The 19,984-nt window shown below is 38.7% G+C and overlaps 1 protein-coding gene across 5 annotated transcripts in view; it reads left to right on the top strand.

Annotated features, from left to right (window-relative positions):
• LOC125231639 (glycogen-binding subunit 76A) overlaps positions 1-19,704 on the top strand; it is a 63,909-nt gene extending 44,205 nt beyond the window's left edge. For 4 of the 5 annotated variants that reach the window (XM_048137119.1, XM_048137120.1, XM_048137118.1 and 1 more), the window contains one exon: positions 17,001-19,704. In XM_048137119.1, coding sequence (XP_047993076.1) covers positions 17,001-18,629 — 1,629 coding nt within the window. In that variant the 3' untranslated portion in view covers positions 18,630-19,704. Of the gene's footprint in view, positions 1-7,368; positions 7,391-17,000 lie in introns of those variants that run through there. The other variant, XM_048137121.1, reaches the window with a different exon arrangement.
• Positions 19,705-19,984: the final 280 nt, after the last annotated feature.

Below are 19,984 nucleotides of genomic sequence, written 5' to 3' on the forward strand. Positions count from 1 at the left end.
ATGAGTTTAAGTATGTCAGCACTCATTCATCTTAGCGTCGTCAGGTGCTCATAGGCTAAATTTGTCACTTTTGTTTAGGATTTATCAAAAAACTAACAGAAGATGTATGTTTTAAGCATATTTTTATTACTCAAGTACAAGATTGTTGCTTTAATATTTTTAATACGAACGAAATACAAAATAAAAAGACAACATCGTGGTTATTAGATGCGCTTGTAGCCTTGATTTTCCGACACACTCCCATCTGCAGAGAAAAACAGACCAACTTTTGTCAGAAGGAGTAAATTATTTCATTTGTGTCATTCTATATATAAATGTAGTTACAATAAAGGTTAAAGGCGGCCAAATCAGAACAACTCCGCGTGGACAGGAGCTAATTTAGTTTATCGTCCATGTTTATTATTCATCTGAAATAACACGCCAGTGCACCACGACAGTCGCACGTGGCTCTGACAAAGTTGTTTCAATAGTAGGGTAAACCACATGAACCCGCATATCGATCGCAGTTCGAAAATTAGAGTTATTGATATAAATTGGGTTTCACCATATTGCAGTACTAAATATAGTTTTATCTATTTATTACAATTGATTACTAGTTAGCAGCTATGTACAAAACGAATAAGAATAGCCAGTCTCAAATCATAATTAAAAGAAAGCAACAAAAGAATGCTTATATTTTAATTGACAATGCTTTAATATCTATTATAGTCTTTTCCGGAGGCTTCGCCCGCGTACTATAAGAGTACATAATTTTATTCAAACTTCGAACTTTGGACCCCCATTTCACCCCCTTAGGATGTGAATTTTGAAAAATCCTTTCTTAGTGCTCCTCTACACCTTATGGTAACCTACCTGCCAAATTTGGAATATCCAGGCCCAGCGGTTTCCGCTGTGCGTTGATATGTCAGTCAGTCAGTTTCTTCTTTTATATGTTAAGATTACTACCTAAACCAGAACCCAGACTTTAATCCTAATATTTTTGAATTATCTTATTTTAGTAATTTTATTGATGTAAGTAACGAAAAAAATTTGGATTTTTTCCTATAAAAAAAGTCAAGAATCCTGTTATAAAATTGTAACCCAAATACTGACGATCCCTCCGAGGTCAAGGTAACATTAATTAAGATTACTCTCCTTTACTACGTTCAGTACTTTACGTTCTATTATTACGTAGTGTATCTCACACCTCGTTTCCACTTTGTTTATAATTATTGTAGCGATTAACTAAATTAAAGTTATCTTTGGGGAGCCAAGGGTAGTCAAAGGGCTGTGGATAGGGACAACCTTGCTTCTTGATCCCGGTCGCTATATATGCGAATGACCATAATTTTAGTACGCAATTTTTATATGGTACCTACTTATATCAAGAATTTTTTTTTACAATGTTTGCAACTATGTATTATTGGTGTAAGTATTGATTCCTTAATTTTTGTGAAAATAGTAGCTATACGATTATGTCACATAAGATTGCATCATAATAAGTTACAGAAAAATAATAGTGTTTTATGCAACTGGCGTTTAAGTGAGGTCAAAAAACACGAGTGGCGTGAGGAACAATTTGAGGCGAAGCCGAAAATTGTTAATGAAGATGAAGACGCCACGAGTATTTTTTGACTCAGTTAAACACCGTTGCATACAATACTTTTTCTACGACTATGCACTTACTTTTTCATAGTTTTCTAGAATAACTTTCGTGAAATTCGCACTGTTTCCTGTATTTTGACTTGTTGACCTCTACTCAGGCCCCGTAGCCGAATGGCATTTCTCCGACGCCAAACGAAAGCGATACGCCGCTGGCTCTGTCGCGCCTATACGCAAGCGCGATAGAGATAGATATCTACTAGCGCTTCGTTTCGTGAGCGTTTCGTGAGCGATTGTGCCATTCGGCTAGCCACCCTGTTCCTGCCTCACCCTGTCGCTCGCACTCCCCCGCGCCGCCGCCAGCCCCCGGCACCCCGCGCCCCCGCTATATCCCTTAAAGGCTTCCTAACAATGCTTTAAGAGCTATATCGTATGCGTGGATGCGCGGGGCACCGGGCCCCGGCCGGCATCTTTTGTGTAGGGTTTTAAAGATCTATGCACGACACTGTAAATGACGAATAACACTACGGGAGTAGAAAAAAACCGTTCTTCTTCTCAACTATTGAACGAAATATAATGTAATGGGGGCAAAGCAGGGCCCAGCCCCGCCACGATGAACTAAGCGAATTAGCGAAGCGCAAGGTCACAACCTAAGTACATTTTCTCGTTTTGTCTCCTTTTGATTTCTATATTTCGCACCTTTCACGGAAAGATAATAACCGATCAATACATTTCACTTATTCCGGATATTTAATAAAAAAACCCTTCAGTAGATGTCTTTCCCTGAAATAATGATAATGATAACGATAACTGAGGTTCATTCACTCGCACAAGGGCACAATTTACATTTCTCGCAAACAATCTCTGCGGTCCCGTTAATACCGGATTTTAATAGTTATTTGACTATAGATTTGCAAACATTCTGAGCCGGTTTGGGGTACTCAAAATTAAATGGGAATTTTGATCTGTGGCTCTCATTAAGTCAATTTGGAGAGCAAAGTCTAATTTCAAAAATGGAGAAGCACGAGTATGCAGCATGAAGTAGTTCGCTGACACCACACAAAACTATAATATACCTCATCCAAGGAAGCTGCCAAGGGCGCCGGCCCTACGTAGCTGTAAGACGAGTTACGTCCATTACATCAGCGCAAACAAATATAGCCGACTCCCACTTGACGAGACTTCACTCGGAAATCGGTTGTAAATTAAAATTTACAGCGAAAACTTTGTTTATGAAGCTTTTCAGACGTTTTGCAGTTTGTTAAAATATCTTAGTAGATGCCGATCTGTAGAATTCGTCACTAGACGTGTCATTATCATTACCAAATCACGCGCCCACTGCACACGCGGCGCACATCACATGGCATGGCTCGATGCAACCCGATTGCGATTTGATTAAAAAATGTGCCGTCGGCGTGCAATGGCGTACGGTTCATATATTGCGGGTTGTATCTGTATTTTTAGCGATACTTAGACGCAGCGTTGGAACTTGTATGTATGTGATCAGTTGATCACGGAACATAGAAAAATGATAATGCGCTTACCGCACCGTCATGCCATTTCCCCTAAAATCCGTTGCTCGTATTTAAATAACCGCACACCTAAAAGCGTTTGCGGGATCAGGGGGCCAATTTTTGAGTCTCACGCGTTCGAATTCAGAAAATTGTCACTAAAAATAATAAGCAAGTCACCGTTTTCAATCGGCATTTTAGTGACAAAATCCCGTATGCGAGATTCAAAAATCGCCCCACTGGACGGGTCTTATGATTCCCCGAATCCCCGATATTTGTTATGATCGGATATGTTTATTGAATCATAATACAATTTATCACTAGTTTGGCGCGAAGAAAATCGATAAAAACGGTTTGTTTTTTCAGGTGAACTGTTTGGAAATACTTTACCGTTTATGTTTGTTGTTTACAAACAAAAAACTGTCAACTGTGGTGCTGTGTATGTGTGTGGTATGTGAGAATAATGATTTAAAAAAAAATGCAAAGCCATCAAATACGGACGAACAGACGGACAGAGTGAAATTATAGAGTTTCTAGTGGACCTACTTCACTACGGAACCTTAAAAAAGCTTTCATGCAACTGTTACTAAAGTGTATTGGTGTAAAGTAAAAATAGCAACCATACCGAATGTCTTTTAACTCTCTTAGCAAGTGTAGCTTTAGAAAGCGCATGAAGTTTTCTTTGAAACCGGTTCATTTATCAGCTGTCCCACGTATCGGCGATATCACTTCAATATCACTTCTATGTAGTCTATTTACCGTCTGGTTATGATATTATGTCCTTGATCTCAAATACACTCATAACAATTATTGGAGAAAAGCACTAGATCCTCACGCTTAATTAGGTATCGGTAACTAATGAATGTTTATAATAACATACTTATCAGTTTCTATTTAATTAATTATGTATATTGATGATTTGCAACACATCTTAGCGCCTTTAGATAAGTAAAATACCTACGTGTACTATACACCTACTCACAACTATGGGCCCCGCATGGCGGGGCTTCTTCGAGTCAGGGAACGTTTTATGATGAATAGCAGGAATAAAAGTTTTTCTATACCATGACGATATTAAATAAGTACGGCTGGCTTGGCGTTAAGTAGCCTACGGACACCTGCAACTCCGGAAAGTGTTATACCTATGCGCGTTGCCGACCAATTAAAAACACCTTTTTTGAGGCCGGGATCTTACGATCAGCGGCTGACATATACTTGCAATTTTACCGCATCCGCGTATACCTATGCCTATATCTAGTATACATATACGTACATATTTCATTACATAAATGCGTCTGGATGTTCAGGATGAGTCTCGAGCTATTTCGAACCACAAAGTGAAAGTGAAGTTCCTCAAATAGCTTCCTCGTCGATCACGCGCTCGCCCTTGTGCGTTGGTCAATATTTATTTTCTTTGGACGACTCTCGTATTGAGGACTATTGACGTATATATTTAAAATAAATTTATTTCTCTTATTTATGCAACTGTAGTTATATACATATCCATACTTAATATTATAAATGGGAAAGTGTGTGGTCTGTTTGTTTGTCCGTCTTTCTCGGCAAAACGGAGCAACGAATTGACGTGATTTTTTGAGTGGAGATAGTTGAAAGGATGGAGAGTGACATAGGCTACTTTTTGTCTCTTTCCAACTTCCCACTTTCCTAAAATGGGGGGTGGACGATTGTATGGAGCATTCCGTAATTTTCGAATTTAACGCGAACGAAGCCGCGCGGCCGATGACAAATGCTAGTATGTAATATAAAACTTTGTCTTATGTAGTGGAAGGAAATATAAATAGGTGGCTCAATATTTTCGGTTTATTTTTAGTCCAACATAAATAAACATCGATAAAATCAAGGGGTCAAATGAGGTACTTAAATATTTGGTTCAGGATTGTACGATGTGGCATCTCACGTGGCCCGCCATATGATAGGCTTGTCTATTCAAATGTATGAGAGCACAGATAGTTGTTCCTGAGTGAATGTTTCATCATTCTGATATTTATCATTATGTTTATAACTTATATCGTCTAATACACCAGCGCAAACACTAGTGAGTTAGGTATTTACCCACTACGGGCCTAGATTTGATTAATTTGTGTGATTTTTTGGATCTACCTCATTCATACTATATTAATAATTATAGAATACAAATTACTTCTGGATAACAGCAGACGGTGCCATAGGAAGCTAAAAACAAGTGCATATAACGGAATTTAAAAAGTCGATGGAATGAGCTAGGTGTTACTTTTCGGAAATCTATGATAACTAAATCTAGGAATTTTTCGCGTATTAACAAAGTAATTTACTAGATTTTGGGTCCCTTTCTATTTATAGTTAAACAAAAAAAGTTTAACTTTCCCATGGATAAAATCGGTATCGGATCAGCCATCCACGCTATTTTACCCCTAAAATCATATTAAATTTAAAGCAAGAACACTAATAAGATAAGCGCTAGTAAATAGAAAGACAGGAAAAGGCAATGTATATTCGCAGATAGGATTAAGTGTGCCCTATGTCACTCGTTAAAGTATGATGAACTTGTGATATGTGATGACATGTTATCGCGCCATGATAGCAATTACGGATGCAATGGCAATGCAAGTCACACAGTAAAGTTGTGTAACAATTAATCCATGTATAAACTTAGTTCCGCACCAATTGATATTTACTCTGTCGAAAGATTGTTGGCCATATTAAGATATGAGAAAAGTTTATACAATGTTACATTTTTTATATAAATTGATAAAACCCGAAACCCCACGGTTAGTCCGTTTTCACATTATACGATCCGATATCGGATGTCGGATGGATTTCGATGGAAAAAAATCAAGATGGCGCCTGTAATGTATGAGATATCGGTCCGCCATCCGATATCAGATCGGATAATGTGAAAACGCACTTAGCTCAAGAAGACATCTGTTGTGGGTACTCAGGTCTCAGACAAAGATATTTAGATGAGAAATAAATAGAACACACCCAAGACTCAGGACCAAATATGTCCAGTGCTTCAAATAAATGCTTAAGTATGGATTAAGAGCCCAGAGCCACCAGATAAAAATCAGCCTTGAGAATTTAAGGAAACTCGAACTCCACATTATCCCAATGTTTCATCCTTGAGAAAACGAGGAAGGCCTGGCGGCTCTGGGCTTTTAGTCCACTATCTGGATACAAACTTACGAACTATCGGCGGGTTCATAGGCTGAGGTACTCCTATTACCGACTATGCTCGTAAAGGACAGACCGGTCGGTCGTTAAATCTGTTGATCGGTATAGCTACACAGGCGCCATAACTATTAAATATCACATTTCTTATGGTGCTCAAAACGCTATAAAAGACACTTGATTCTTTCTATATCGAATGAAATATATCTTTTGATTGCGTACATATCGTCACTACTTTAAAAAAAACTTGTATCTTCGTCTGTCAATGAAAATAAAATTGTAGTATGTAGGTATGTATGGAATGCATATAGACTTACTGCGTTTTAACTTTGAAGAGCAGCGTGAGATACGAGATTTTTTCAAAGTAGTGACGATATCTTACCGTGTGGTGACGTGTTAAGAATTTTACCACCCCCTTTCTTTCCGTGGGTGTCGTAGAGGTAGGCGTAGGCGAGAGGCTGGCAAACTGTCACTGCAATGTCACAATTTGGATTTCTTTCAACCCCTTTTTGCCAAGAGTGGCACTGAAACTTAGTATTCATGTGTTCTACCTACCCCTTTATGGGATACAGGCGTGATTATATGTATGTATGTATATTTTAAGACGATCGTGTACGTGTCGTCATTGTATTAAGGCCAATATCCACACCTCGTACGTACGACCTCTCCACAGTACGACCGCTGATTGCCCTCTAAACAGACATATACCTACATGTGATATTCCTTTTCATTCGATCCATTCGTTCAATTGTTTAATTTGCCGTTTTATCACCTTTAATGGGTTTGTTTTATAACATCGTCCAATCGCACGGGTTAGGTAGCTATACATATCAAATATATTTGTTGTTATCAAATAGATTTGTATAAATACTACATACTACACCTATATTTGCTAATACTACTATGACATATATATTCGTACAGCTGCTGTATGTGCATTGATATGATACATTTTTATAATCAGTGAGTTTGTTTTATGAACTTATGTATACCTAAAGTATTTCAGTGTGCAGCCATTTTAGTGTGTACGTGTGTGTGTGTGTGTGTGGTATTCCTACTTTTATTAAAAATGTAAAATATTTGAGTGGCGTGATCGCAATGTGAATCATTGTTTGTTCATAGTGAAGAATGTAAGTGTTTGTTATAATAGTTATTTGTTATACAAGGGGGCAAAGTTGTATTTTAACGCCGAGTGTGGAATTGAAAAACGAGCAAGTGAAAGGATTCTATAGTTGAACCACGAGCAAAGCGAGTGGTTCGAGAATAGAATCCTGAACTTGCGAGTTTTTTAACACACGAGAAGTAAAATACATTTGCACCCGAGTGTAACACAAAACTTTTCCCCTCACTACAGCGAGGAAACTACAACGCAAAAAATGCGTTTATCGCTGCTTCCAGGAGTTCCACAGGTGGTAAATCATCTTTATTACTAGATTCACCTACTTGTATCAATTTTAAAGCAGTTAATTTGACTTTATTCAAGGTCAAATTACTTTACCCACTAGTGGATAAAATGCGTTTTTACCCGCTGGTATTAAAGGACAAAACACGTCTTTCCGAGCTAGTGAGGGGAAAAATTACATAACATTAACATTTAATTAAATTTGTTAATTTCAATATATTGTAATCTGCAGGGTTATTGACATTGAGCCAGACGAACGTGCTGTTCTATACTAGTATCGAGTTCAAGATCGCCGTCAATTCGTTGTTTTTGCTGTTTGCATGACAAGAAAATATTTAAAACTTTCTTAAATTTTCTTAAAACTACGACCGTTTCATGAGATTAATGTTTTTTTTAAAATTTCTTTTAATACTCAAAAGTTAGAGACACTGTTTTACAGTATAACAGAAAACAATTGTACCTAACACGTATTGATATTGATAACTACTATAACTAGATATAAAATTATTAGGTAAGATATGAAATGATTAAAATTGATTGCACCAGCGCAGCGTTCACATAGTTTACTGAAAATTCGTCAAGTCCGTTGCATAGCTCACCCTTTGGGCAGTACTTTTATAATAGTGTAATGTTCACGTTATTTTGCAACCCCTTAATTGCTAAGAGTGTCACTGCAGATTTAGCTGATTTCCTCATCCAATTGCCTCAGCCAATCTGTGTAAGAATGTCCTATAATATTTATTTATTTCTTTATGTTATTATTTGGTTAGCCCTCTTGGGAATGCAAGCGTGAATTTGTGTATGTATAAGTACTTTTCCTTGAATAGGTACTCTTATCTCCACACTTCACAAGATGCCTATTATTGCAATATCGGTAACATTCGATATTATCTGCGAGTTCGACGACCGCTCTTATCGAGCTATTCATTGAGCTCCTTAAGTTACGATACAACTAAACAGTACTAATGCCTGTGCAAATATCATCGGCGTTCTTATGGTGATGGTAGTTACCCACGTGATACCTTAGTACCTAGCAAAAGGCCTAGAAACTTAGAAAGGTTTCGGGAAACTTTCGTGAAGAATGCAGGTTAAAGAGCCAAAACTATTGTTACCTAGCTATGTCAAAAACTAGCTCTAGATAAGATATGGATCGGATTCATCGAATAAAAACGACATATTTATATCCGATTTGTATTGTATTCAGAGGCAAAGTTTGACTTGTAGGTATATAAGTTCGAATCAGGTTGTAGTAAGAGCTGCATGCGGCTCGCGAATACTCGTGGTTTACCCATTCCTGCACTACACTAGGTCTAAGTTAAGTGGGCAGCGATTTTTATGGCACAATTCGGAAGTGTTGTATTAAACGTCAAATTGTAATGACGTTCATGAACACTTTTGCAGTCTTTATCAAATTCAGTGCCAACTAAACTTACGTCAAATACTGTATTCGAATACAAAAACATGCTCAAGCTGTTGTTGAAATCTTTTTTCATTATTTCGACCGTGAATATTAATTCTGTTTACTGCAGAGTTTTAGCTAAGTAGGTATGTTAACAATTAGGCACGTGTAGATGTGTAGGTATTACTTGCTGGCTTTTTCTCTAAGACACAATGAATGTTTTCTCAGTTATGCTTTCACTCTGAAACTGAAGAAGTGTTGTAACATAGAATAATTAAATTCAAATTCACATTTTGTTGAATTGTTTTGCAACATATGTAAAGTTTGGTAAGTTTAAAGCCCCATTTAGATGGTACGAGTTTCTCGCCCGTTTTGGTCGAGAAACTCGTATGACATTATCGTATGCGATAATCGCCTGGCGATTATCGTACGAAAACGTTTACATTCGTGCGAGAAATAAAAACTCGCATACGAGTATCGTATGCGATACTCGCCAGGCGATTATCGCCAGGCGAAATAGTTTAGACGGAGAGTTGAATTTTCGGGAGATATTTCCATAACATTTCTCGACTCGTCTAAACCGGTTCTCGTATGACATTTCTTCTCGAACGTGCGATTATCGCACGAATCGGAGCGAACCGATTTTCATGCGAGTTTTGCCTGTCAACTTGCGTGCATAGTTGCTAATTAATTAATTTTAAACACATATATTATATGCTTTTTTATAATATTGGATATAATTTACTTTGGATTTATTTGAATTTAAGTTTAATAGTACCCAATAATATTAAAAATACTATAAATTATTTATGACGGTCTAAATAATAATTATATAATAGGGAAAATAATGAATTCGACCGTAGCGTTACCTAGCTAATAAAATCTTGGTTGCGATACTTGCGATTAGGTTTAGGATATAATTGAACATAAAATATAGATAATATTTTTTTTAAATGACAGCTATACCCCATATGGGGTAAAATGCCAGTAAACATTAACTCTATAATAATGATAATGATAACCTTAATTTATTTTTGGTTTTATGAGTTACTGAAAGTTAGCTATAAATATAAAAATACCATGATTTACATGATTTTTGTTTCTAGGTAAAGAGAATTATTTCGACTGAGTAGCGCATAAACTCGTATACGATTCTCGCATACGTGTTTTGTTTACACGGAGACATACAAACATCAAAGGCGAGGCGATTATCGCCTCCTCGAGTGCGATATCGTACGCATAGTTTACATGATACGATATTTTTTCTCGTACTTCGATAATCGTACGTTTGAGGCGAGAAACTCGTACCATCTAAATGGGGCTTAATGCGACATTTTTGTGCAAAATATGGTATAATCTTATACTTTTAAACGAGCAATTCTTGTATATTTATTTACACTGACGATCTCGGAAACCGCTCTAACGATTTCGCTGAAATTTGTTATGTGGGGGTTTTTGGGGGTGAAAAATTGGTCTAACTTATCCTTAGGTCCCGGAAAACGCGAATTTTCGAGTTTTCATGCGTTTTTCTTCGCGCGCCATCTCGTGTGCAGTAGTTGTACTGTTAAGACAGAATTCTTTCGGTCGATGTAAGTACTATTTATTGCAAACACTAGATGGCGACACAGGTCAAGGCTAAAACGAATAGAAAAATACACTATTTGAGTTTTTGTGGCGAAATGCGCACCATCTCGTGTGGAGTAGTTGTGTTGTTAAGGCTGAGATTTCTTTCGCTCGATGTAGGTACTATTCATTTTTGAACTAGATGGCGACACATGTCTAGGATACGAAACAGAACCGAGCGAAGCTCGGTCGCCCAGATATTAGTTGATATTTAGTAAGAAATTATTACACTTAACACAGCAAAAGGGAGTGTACAAGCTTCTAACGGGTTGGCAACGTGCATGTGACACTCCTTGAGTTGCAGGCGTTTGTAGGTTACGGTGACCGCTTTCCATCAGGCGGACCGTATGCTTGTTTGCCACCGACGTAGTATAAAAAAACAATGTAGAGTTACGTAAAAGTTCATAAAATCCTTCATAATAAGTCGTAAGCTAACATGGGATAAGATTGAAGGGTTTTTTCTTTAGGGGTACCTATGAAGAAAAATGATCCGTATAACGTAGCACTACGGTGGCTTTCCATCTTAGTCCGTAAGAAAAATCCTATAATGTTATCCCGTGTTACTAACATAAAAATGTGTTTTCCCCTCACTACCTCGTAAACACGGGTTTTATCCTTTAATGCTAGCGGGTAAAAACGCATTTTATCCACTAGTGAATAAAGTAATTTGACCATGAATATAAGTCAAATTTTCTGCTTTAAAATTGATAAAAGTGTGTGAATCTAGTCACGAAGATGATTTAGCACCTGTGGAACTACTGGAAGCAGTTGTAATTTCCTAGCTATAGTGAGGGGAAAATATGTTTTCTTTACATTTTCTTTAACTCGTGATTATTTTATATCGTTATTGTTTTTATGGTATGTTATCAATTAGGTCTGTTATCAATGCTATTATCGTAATAATCCATCCAGACACAGAATGCAGTTGTCTGCAAATATTTACTGATTATATTAATCTGCAAACAAACAACTAAGAACTTTTTAAAAGACAGCTTTACATTGTCTCTTGAGAATAAGGATGCTCTAATAGGTTATTCGTATAAAGATGTGAACAAATTTCGTCCTTATGATAAGCGACAATGCCTACCTTACCTACCAATGGTACCTTTTACTTGAGATCGTCACATATTTTCCTCCATTCTTCTCTACATATCTCGGTACCTCAACACTTACTTGATTCCGACGCATTTGGCTTAAATCAATAAAATGTCGTATAAAGATGTGAACTAATTTCGTCCTTATGATAAGCGACAATGTGGTACCTTTTACTTGAGATCGTCATATCGTTTCCTCCATTATTCTTTACATATTTCGGTACCTCAACACTTAGGTACTTGATTCGACGCATTTGGCTTAAATCAATAAAATGTAAAGACAAAACCTTGACGACATTTGTCCTTTCGTCAATGCAATTATGCATTCACTTATTTTTTTTAATAAAAAAAAAACAGTTTATGTTTACTTTAGTATTATTAGCTAGTATTATCAGGTACCTCGATAGACTATCAGGTAGGATGTTAAGGGTTATCGCGGCCTTGAATGCTTTCACTCTTGTAATCTGTCACCTTGGTCGGCAGTAGGTAGTCCATGAAAGACATTGTTGTCACATCACGTGTCGCTATTTAACAACAAGACAACGTGTGATTCGGCTACCTAGTCAACGTCACAATCGCTTATGCTTCGCTACTACTAGCTAGCTCTCCCTCACTCTTCTGCAGTGGCGCGACAGAGCCAGACTGCGTTACAATTTTGATCGCCAGGCAGCGTCACCGATTGTCACTTCGGCTAGGCCGCCAAGCCGGCAGTTTGTTATGACTATACTTCGTTTCTTTTAAGATTAGAATTATCTGTCAAACGGGTAAACAAAGAAGCAGTGGTCGTAGACCTTCCTTCTTCGATTTCGGCCGATACCACTGATTTCTTGGAACTTATGTACATAGTATTATAAATTCCAAGGTGTAGGCGACTTTTAGTAAAAAAAAAGTCGTGTAGGGTCCAATAGGTACATTCCACGATTCTTCTCTTTCCGAACTGACTATATTTGTTGATGTGTCACTTACTTTTTGAGAATATTTACTCATGTCAGTTTGTTTTTCTCTTTTATATATTTTAAGTTTCTTATAAACAAGAATTCAAGTTTAATTTGGCATGCGTTCGTTTTTGCATACGTTCTTGAATTGATCGCTTTCATCGCGTTCATCGCTTTATCCTAAATGATTCTTGAACGCTAAAAGCAGTGCGTATCAGCTATCTTCTTTGAAATGTAATAAAACTGTACTAATCGTACGTCATTGCACAGACAATGACGTCAAGATTCATCGGATATTTTTGGACATTCCAGAGACGTTCGTCAGGTCACAGTTGCAGTACGTCATAAAGTAGACTACGAATATAAAAATAAAAACAATACGCTTCTTTTTGAGCGGTCGTGTAAAAAGCAAAGCCTTGTAAGCTCTTGTTAAGTACAGTTTAGTTACCTACTAAGTTGTGATTGTTAGGTACTTATTTAAACATAACACTTTCGATTAAATGTCGCGCCCAACGTTGATAAACGGGCTTCTGTCTGCAACGAAGACCATCCTCCGCCCCTCGGTAATAATATATTGAAGATGCTCTTTATTATTTATGGTCGATAACGAGTGGCGTTGTTCACTGAAGGCTCGGAGCGGTGACCGCGCTCTGATTGGATAATAGCCCGGCGTGCTCGAGGCAGCATCACGGGACCGGCCCTGTCCTATTCATAGCATCTAGATCGTTTTGTGACCGTCTCCATTTGGTGCATCCACATGCTTGGCAAACAAACACAACACGAACGTATAGGTGTTTGACTGTTTTTTTTTCGGTGTTTGCTCGTGATCGGGATCGGTGATGGTTTTTTGCGCAAATGCATGGGTATTCAGCAAACTGGCAGTTTTGTCATGCGTGGGGATGCCGTTTATGTTTGGCACGTGATTGTTGTTTATGGCAAACACTAGACGTGTGGAGCTGCTATTAAAGTGACGTCGGCGTCCGCTTGTTTTTGGCACCGATTTGCATTCGAGGTGACTAATGTAGGTTTGGAACTAATTGACGCTTGCATTTGTCCCAACGAGCCCCAATAAACATCGTGGGTCCCGCGCAGTTTCCATAACAATCATACGACCGTGTTTGCGTTCACCCAACATGTGATATTGACGCCAATTTAATTTCGCTCGGTTAATTTAGTTCAATTTTGAAGATTGCAACAATAAATTTATTTGACGTTTTAAAACGACAGACGTCATGACTTTTATGAGGTGGCAACACAACAATAGAGACAAACTAAAAGCACAGAATACATATTAGTACAAGCTAAAAGGTACAATCGACTCATGAATTTCACATGTTAAACTTTCAGTACTTATGTCCCGGATTTGTAAGTTCACATTTTTGACACATTTGTTTTGAAGTATGTTGCGATGTGGCTAAGACGTATCGTTTGCCAAATCTAACGATTAATTTCGAATTGGTTGAATCGATTAGGCCCTATGTACAAGGAGGCGCTTAAACAAATATACGATTTCTATCAACTTACTGAAATATATATTTAAAATTTAATTAGGTTGCGCGAGTTTACGTTTTGTGGACGCTATCATGTGTCAAAAAGAGGTTCTTATAGCTCTGGGACAATAGCCCATTGCATTCTCATTTATATACTTACTTATGCCACCCATTGAGTAGATAGGAAAAGAGTCATGTTAAGAGATAAATGAAAATAGGCAACTATTCAGGTCCTCCTCATCCTGATGTTAAAGCACGATGAAATAAAACTTCCTTACGGCAAAACCCACAAACTGGTATATCTAGCCTGTATAAGAATATCTGACCTAGCAATGACTTTGTTTTCGCGATGTGTTTTTCTCTTTATCTATACTTTTATCGTTATGTAAGCACACTATTAGGTGGATGCTCTACAATACGATTTGACATTCGGAAATATGACCTAAGTAATACCTAAATAGTAAAGGTGTAGGTTTATCGCAGTATTCATGCAAAATTTGTTCATACATGTAGGATAACATTTATATTTGTATATGACCTCATAGTATTCTCATTTATTTATTCACATGAACAAATTTACATAATTATACAAACTAAGACTACCTAAGCATAAAACTTAATAAATAAATAAATATATCTAAAATATGCCCTTGAGGCATTATACTATGCTGGCACCATTTCCTCCCTATATCGCAATGCTGATACGTTGTGCGAGGGTATCGCCAGCTCTTCTCTCTCACTATTGTGTGAACCAGAAGGCTAGTACATAATTGGCGCGAGAGTATGTCGCCGCGAGATATACCCGTCCTTGTGATGCTTCGATTTCAGTGTAAAACTTGTGCATGCTGGCGTAGGTACTCCATAGACCTAGAGCTTCAAGTGACCAAGTAGGTAAGCTACGTAGGTGTAGGTAGATGGCAGTAGTGTAAAGTTAGGTCATGGCTGGACGACCTAGATATTGCGGGTTCGTCGACTTATTGTACACGCTTGGCCTTCGGCCCAAATCTGCAGGGCGAGTACTTACGGAAACCGTGGTGACCTTAATTGTGTGAAAATCTATGTGTACTTTCAAGTGGTTAGATAAATAAATAAATATTGGGGACACCTTACACAGATCAACTTAGCCCCAAACTAAGCAAAGCTTGTACTATGGGAGCTAAGCGACGATATACATACTTAAATAGATAAATACATACTTATATACGTAGAAAATATCCATGATTCAGGAACAAATATATATCTGTGCTCATCACACAATAAATGCCCTTAATGCAAATATTACAATGTTTAGGATAACTATTGATATACACGTACACAACGTGTAGCAAGTATAGCATTTAGTACTAAAATAGTTGAATATTTCGTACATAACTATCATATTTTTGATAAGAAATTTCTTAAAAAAGGCATTTTTTTATAAAGATTTATTGAATTCCAATTAATTTTTTTCGATTTCCATGTTGAATGTCTACTATTGTCATGTTTCAACTCACACTGTTCTAATATAGGACTCACACAAGAACATCATTCGTTATAAAAATAATATCAATCGCTAAAATGCAGTTATCATCGATAAATGATAATTACATTAGAAATGAAGTGTAGAAAAAACTAGAAAAGGACGTGACAATTGACATCAATTCCAATAAGTACTTAATAGATAATAAAATCAATTTCTCTCCCTATGCGTCACTATGCCAATAAATAATTCGATAAAGTGCTTGTGACTGTTAGTAAGAAATAATTGAATAAGTACCTACCAGATATTTTAATTTCAGATATCGTCTAGTGTTCACTTGTTTTGTGAACGTGATCAGGGTCATGTTCAAAAGTTTAACCCACGCCACGGCGCATTTAATTATAGTGTAGATTTGTACAATGTTATTTTTGTTTCATGAGTGCATGTCTTCATGACGTGACTATCTTAATCACAGTGTATATTTGCTGTTACACAAAACACTCAGGCTGAATATAGCGAAACCGTGTAATTTCGTTATCTTATCGGGGTCGTTCACTCTTGACATTCAACTTTTGTGCTTGTGGTATTTACGGTTGTTCTCACTATGCTATCAATTTCGCGGTTTGTCATCGATCTAAAGACGCTTGTACTCATTCTGAAAGGAAATACAATTTGATATCAATACCAGTTCTCGCGCACTGATATAAAAGTGTTACTATAGATCTTACTGAATGCATTCTATAGTATGCTGCAAGCATGATGTGCCGCTGGTGCATAAAGATTGAAATCAAATTGCCATCATAATTCACGATACTGAATATGTGCAAGTGAGCCACATTTTCATTGAAGTTAGTGAGCATGCCGTAGCACTAATCCGCTACGGTTGCGTAGGATTAGCGTAGGCAGGCTACGCCCTCTACAGAATAAATGGCTGAAGACCTGCTGCAGTATAGTAACCGTCGCGTATTTCCTGTCTTATCTGCCGCCGTTTATTTATGTTTTGGCACGGACACTCGCCATTGTATAAGTCGCTTGCGTTTGCAATGGCACGACCGCACGACTAAAACTCCTGAATAAGTTCGGTGTCACACAGATTAATTTATACAGAAAGTATTAACATAACATTTTAAGTACTTACTAAATAATTCCCATAAAATCTAAATTTAAGTTGTGAATATGACCCTGTTTAAAGAAAAGTTAGAAGATTTAATTTTAATTGTATCATTTATCTTTTACGTGTTTCTGTTTCCAAAATACAAAGTAAGCCCTCCGCTGTAAAAAAATATTTCCAATTGTTTGTCCCCAGTGAACTAATGTTATGTTGTTTGTTGATTTCAGAGTCAGATGAACGGTGAGCACGGCGGGTCGCAGTGCGGTCTGACGTCGCTGCTGCCGATGTCGTGCCGCGGGCGCGCGGCGGCGTTCGCGCGCGACCTGCACTCGCGCCTGCGCAACCTCGGCGCGCACGACGCCGACGAGAGCAGCTGGCTCGCCAAGGAGAACGGCGCGCCGCTCCGGCACCCCAACCCCGCGCAGCGCGACCTCGATACCTTTTACGACTTCGAGCTAGAATGCGAGAGCCCCTCCAGCCCCGTCGACGAGTTCTGCCCGCCCTTAAACGACCGCTCGCCTACCGACGACGAACCCCCTTTCTACGATGTCGACGGTGAACCGGAACCCGCGGAACAGACCAAATTGATCCCCGAAAAGAAAAGAAATGGCTTCAAATTCTCCACAGCTTTTTACTCGGAGGGGTCTCCCGTAAAAGTACAGCCGGTCGCGCGTGAAAATGGCACTGCCGACAAAAAACTGTTTTCCCCGATCACATTTGAGGGCTGCGCGCGACATAACAGTTATGATGAAATAGACTGCGTCGTCAGGCCCTCCACATTGGAAACAGATAGATTAAGTCTTCCCACATTTAACAGTACGACCATAGACAGTGATTCGGAATTTGAATCAGCAAAAAGCGAACCGTCCGAATGTGTCGATGAAGTATTCTCGAATGAAAAACGACCAACAAACGATGTCTCGGCAGTCTTGGAAACGTTATCTCTTACGGAAGTCGAGCCTATTGAAGAGGAAGCAGTAGTAGAACAAAATGAAGAAATTAAAGAAAATCACATCAATGTAGAAAGTAATGAAACATTAGAAATAGTGACCAGTGAAGTCGCCGATGATAAAGAATTGTCCCCGGCACCAGAAATTGAGCCGTCCCTTCTTAACGCAGAAACAATCGATGAAGAGGAGCACGAAGAAACAGACGACAGACCACAGAGGGTGCGACGATGCTCGTCTCTGAAAACCGGTAAAACACCACCCGGTACACCGGGGCGGAAGAAGATCGTGCGCTTCGCCGACGTTTTGGGTCTCGATTTAGCGGACGTCAAAACGTTTATGGACGAGATTCCCGTCATTCCAAAGTCGGCGTACGACGACCTGACGGGATGCGACGTGGCCAGCTCGCCGCCCGCGCGGCCGCCGCCGCGGCTCGGCGCGCTCACGCTCGTGCCGCTGTTCGTGCTGCCGCGCGACGTCACCGACAAGCTGGAAATACAGAACGTGTGCCTGGAGAGTGCTCGGGTGTGTGACGGCGTCCACGTGACGATCTGCGGCTCGGTCCGCGTGCGGAATCTGGACTTCAACAAGACAGTGCACGTTCGGTATACGATGAACAAATGGAAAACGTACACGGACCTGCAGGCGAATTACGTGCAGGGCTCGTGCGACGGGTTCTCGGACCGCTTCCAGTTCGTGCTGTACGCGCCGTGCATATTGTCCGGGCAGCGCCTCGAGCTGGCGGTGCGCTTTCAGTGCAAGGGGCAGCAGTTCTGGGACAACAACTGCGGCGCGAACTACTGCTTCGACTGCCTGGCGCTGGGCGCGCTGGCGCCGGCGGCGCCGTCGTCGCCGCCGCATAGCACGCCGCTACACCCGCAGGTGGAGTGGCACCCGTCCTTCTACTGACGCCGCGGCGGCTAGCGGCGGCGGCGAGGCGAGCCGGCGACTCGGGCGACGGCCGAAGCCGAGGAGCGCTCCTCACTAGTCACATTCCTGTGCCTGTTCCAACTGCGGTCAGTTCCTAGGAGGTTCTCGGTGACGTCCTAAATTATTGAGGCTTCGAGCTGTAAAGCGTTATTGTGATACATTTTAGCGTAGGTGTAGATATTAATGCGACGAGTGCGCGACTCGTACCGAGTGCCATTTGCAGTAACGACTTTTCGAGTTAATGTATATTTTATCGAATCCGTTTGTTTTGTACTTGTAACAGTATACTAGTGTCCGCGGGGACAATAAATCGTAGGCGTAGTGGAACTGGAGAGCGGTTCAGGGCAGGAGTGTCCTGTTCGAGAGATCACTGTGAATGCTATCATATTTTAATACGTTTATACAAACAATAAGCCTTATGTCATAGATCTATCTACCTGTCGAATTATGAGCGGGGCGTCACGTAGTTAGAAAGATTTAATATTCACTGTGTCGTCTCACTGAACTGTAGATATTCGGTTTATTAAGATTTATTAAGAATATATCTGTGGTGACACAATAATCTCACCCTTGTTAGATCATTGTAAAGTTTCTATTAATATTATTAGCATTAACGAGTATATGTCTGAGTACTAGGTAAGTCACGTATTACTGCGATCATCGAGCAATCTAGGTAACTCTATGAGGATTATGTGAACTGTTTTATACTTATTTACATTGATGTTATGAACTGGATATTTTATATTTTTGTATAGCCACGCAGACATGACATATTTTCCTATAAAGAACTGATATTAGTCGTTGATTCGGTTTTGAGATTTTAGCCAACGAACGTTATAGGAGTACGAAATTAAATTATTATTAATTGTAAGCAATATCATACTATTTATTAGACCTTTCTTTATGTGTATATGTACCTGAATTCTTTTATATGTGGCCATATGAATTTAACTAAATCTACAATAATAAAATGCCATCTAATGAATTATTATTATTTGACACTTGTTTTATTAATAACTATCAACATAATAAATTAATGTGCATAATATCATAACTCTGGTGTTTATTTTAATCCCTAATTATTTATTGTAAGTAAATCAATCAGTAAATCAAACGACAAAATTTTATTATAAATGTAATAAGTACTTGTCATTTTCTCAGAAATAAATAAAACATTATTACTTAACTATCGTCATCTATAAATGACACTAGTATTAGAACTGTACAAAATTAATTTCCTTTTCTGTAACTTAATTATCAGCTTAAAATATGATTCCTACTTGATACGTACAAGTTACGAATTAATATAATTACTAAGCCAACTTATTATATTT

This window comes from Leguminivora glycinivorella, chromosome 12 (genome assembly GCF_023078275.1).
Source record: "Leguminivora glycinivorella isolate SPB_JAAS2020 chromosome 12, LegGlyc_1.1, whole genome shotgun sequence".
NCBI lineage: Eukaryota > Metazoa > Arthropoda > Insecta > Lepidoptera > Tortricidae > Leguminivora > Leguminivora glycinivorella.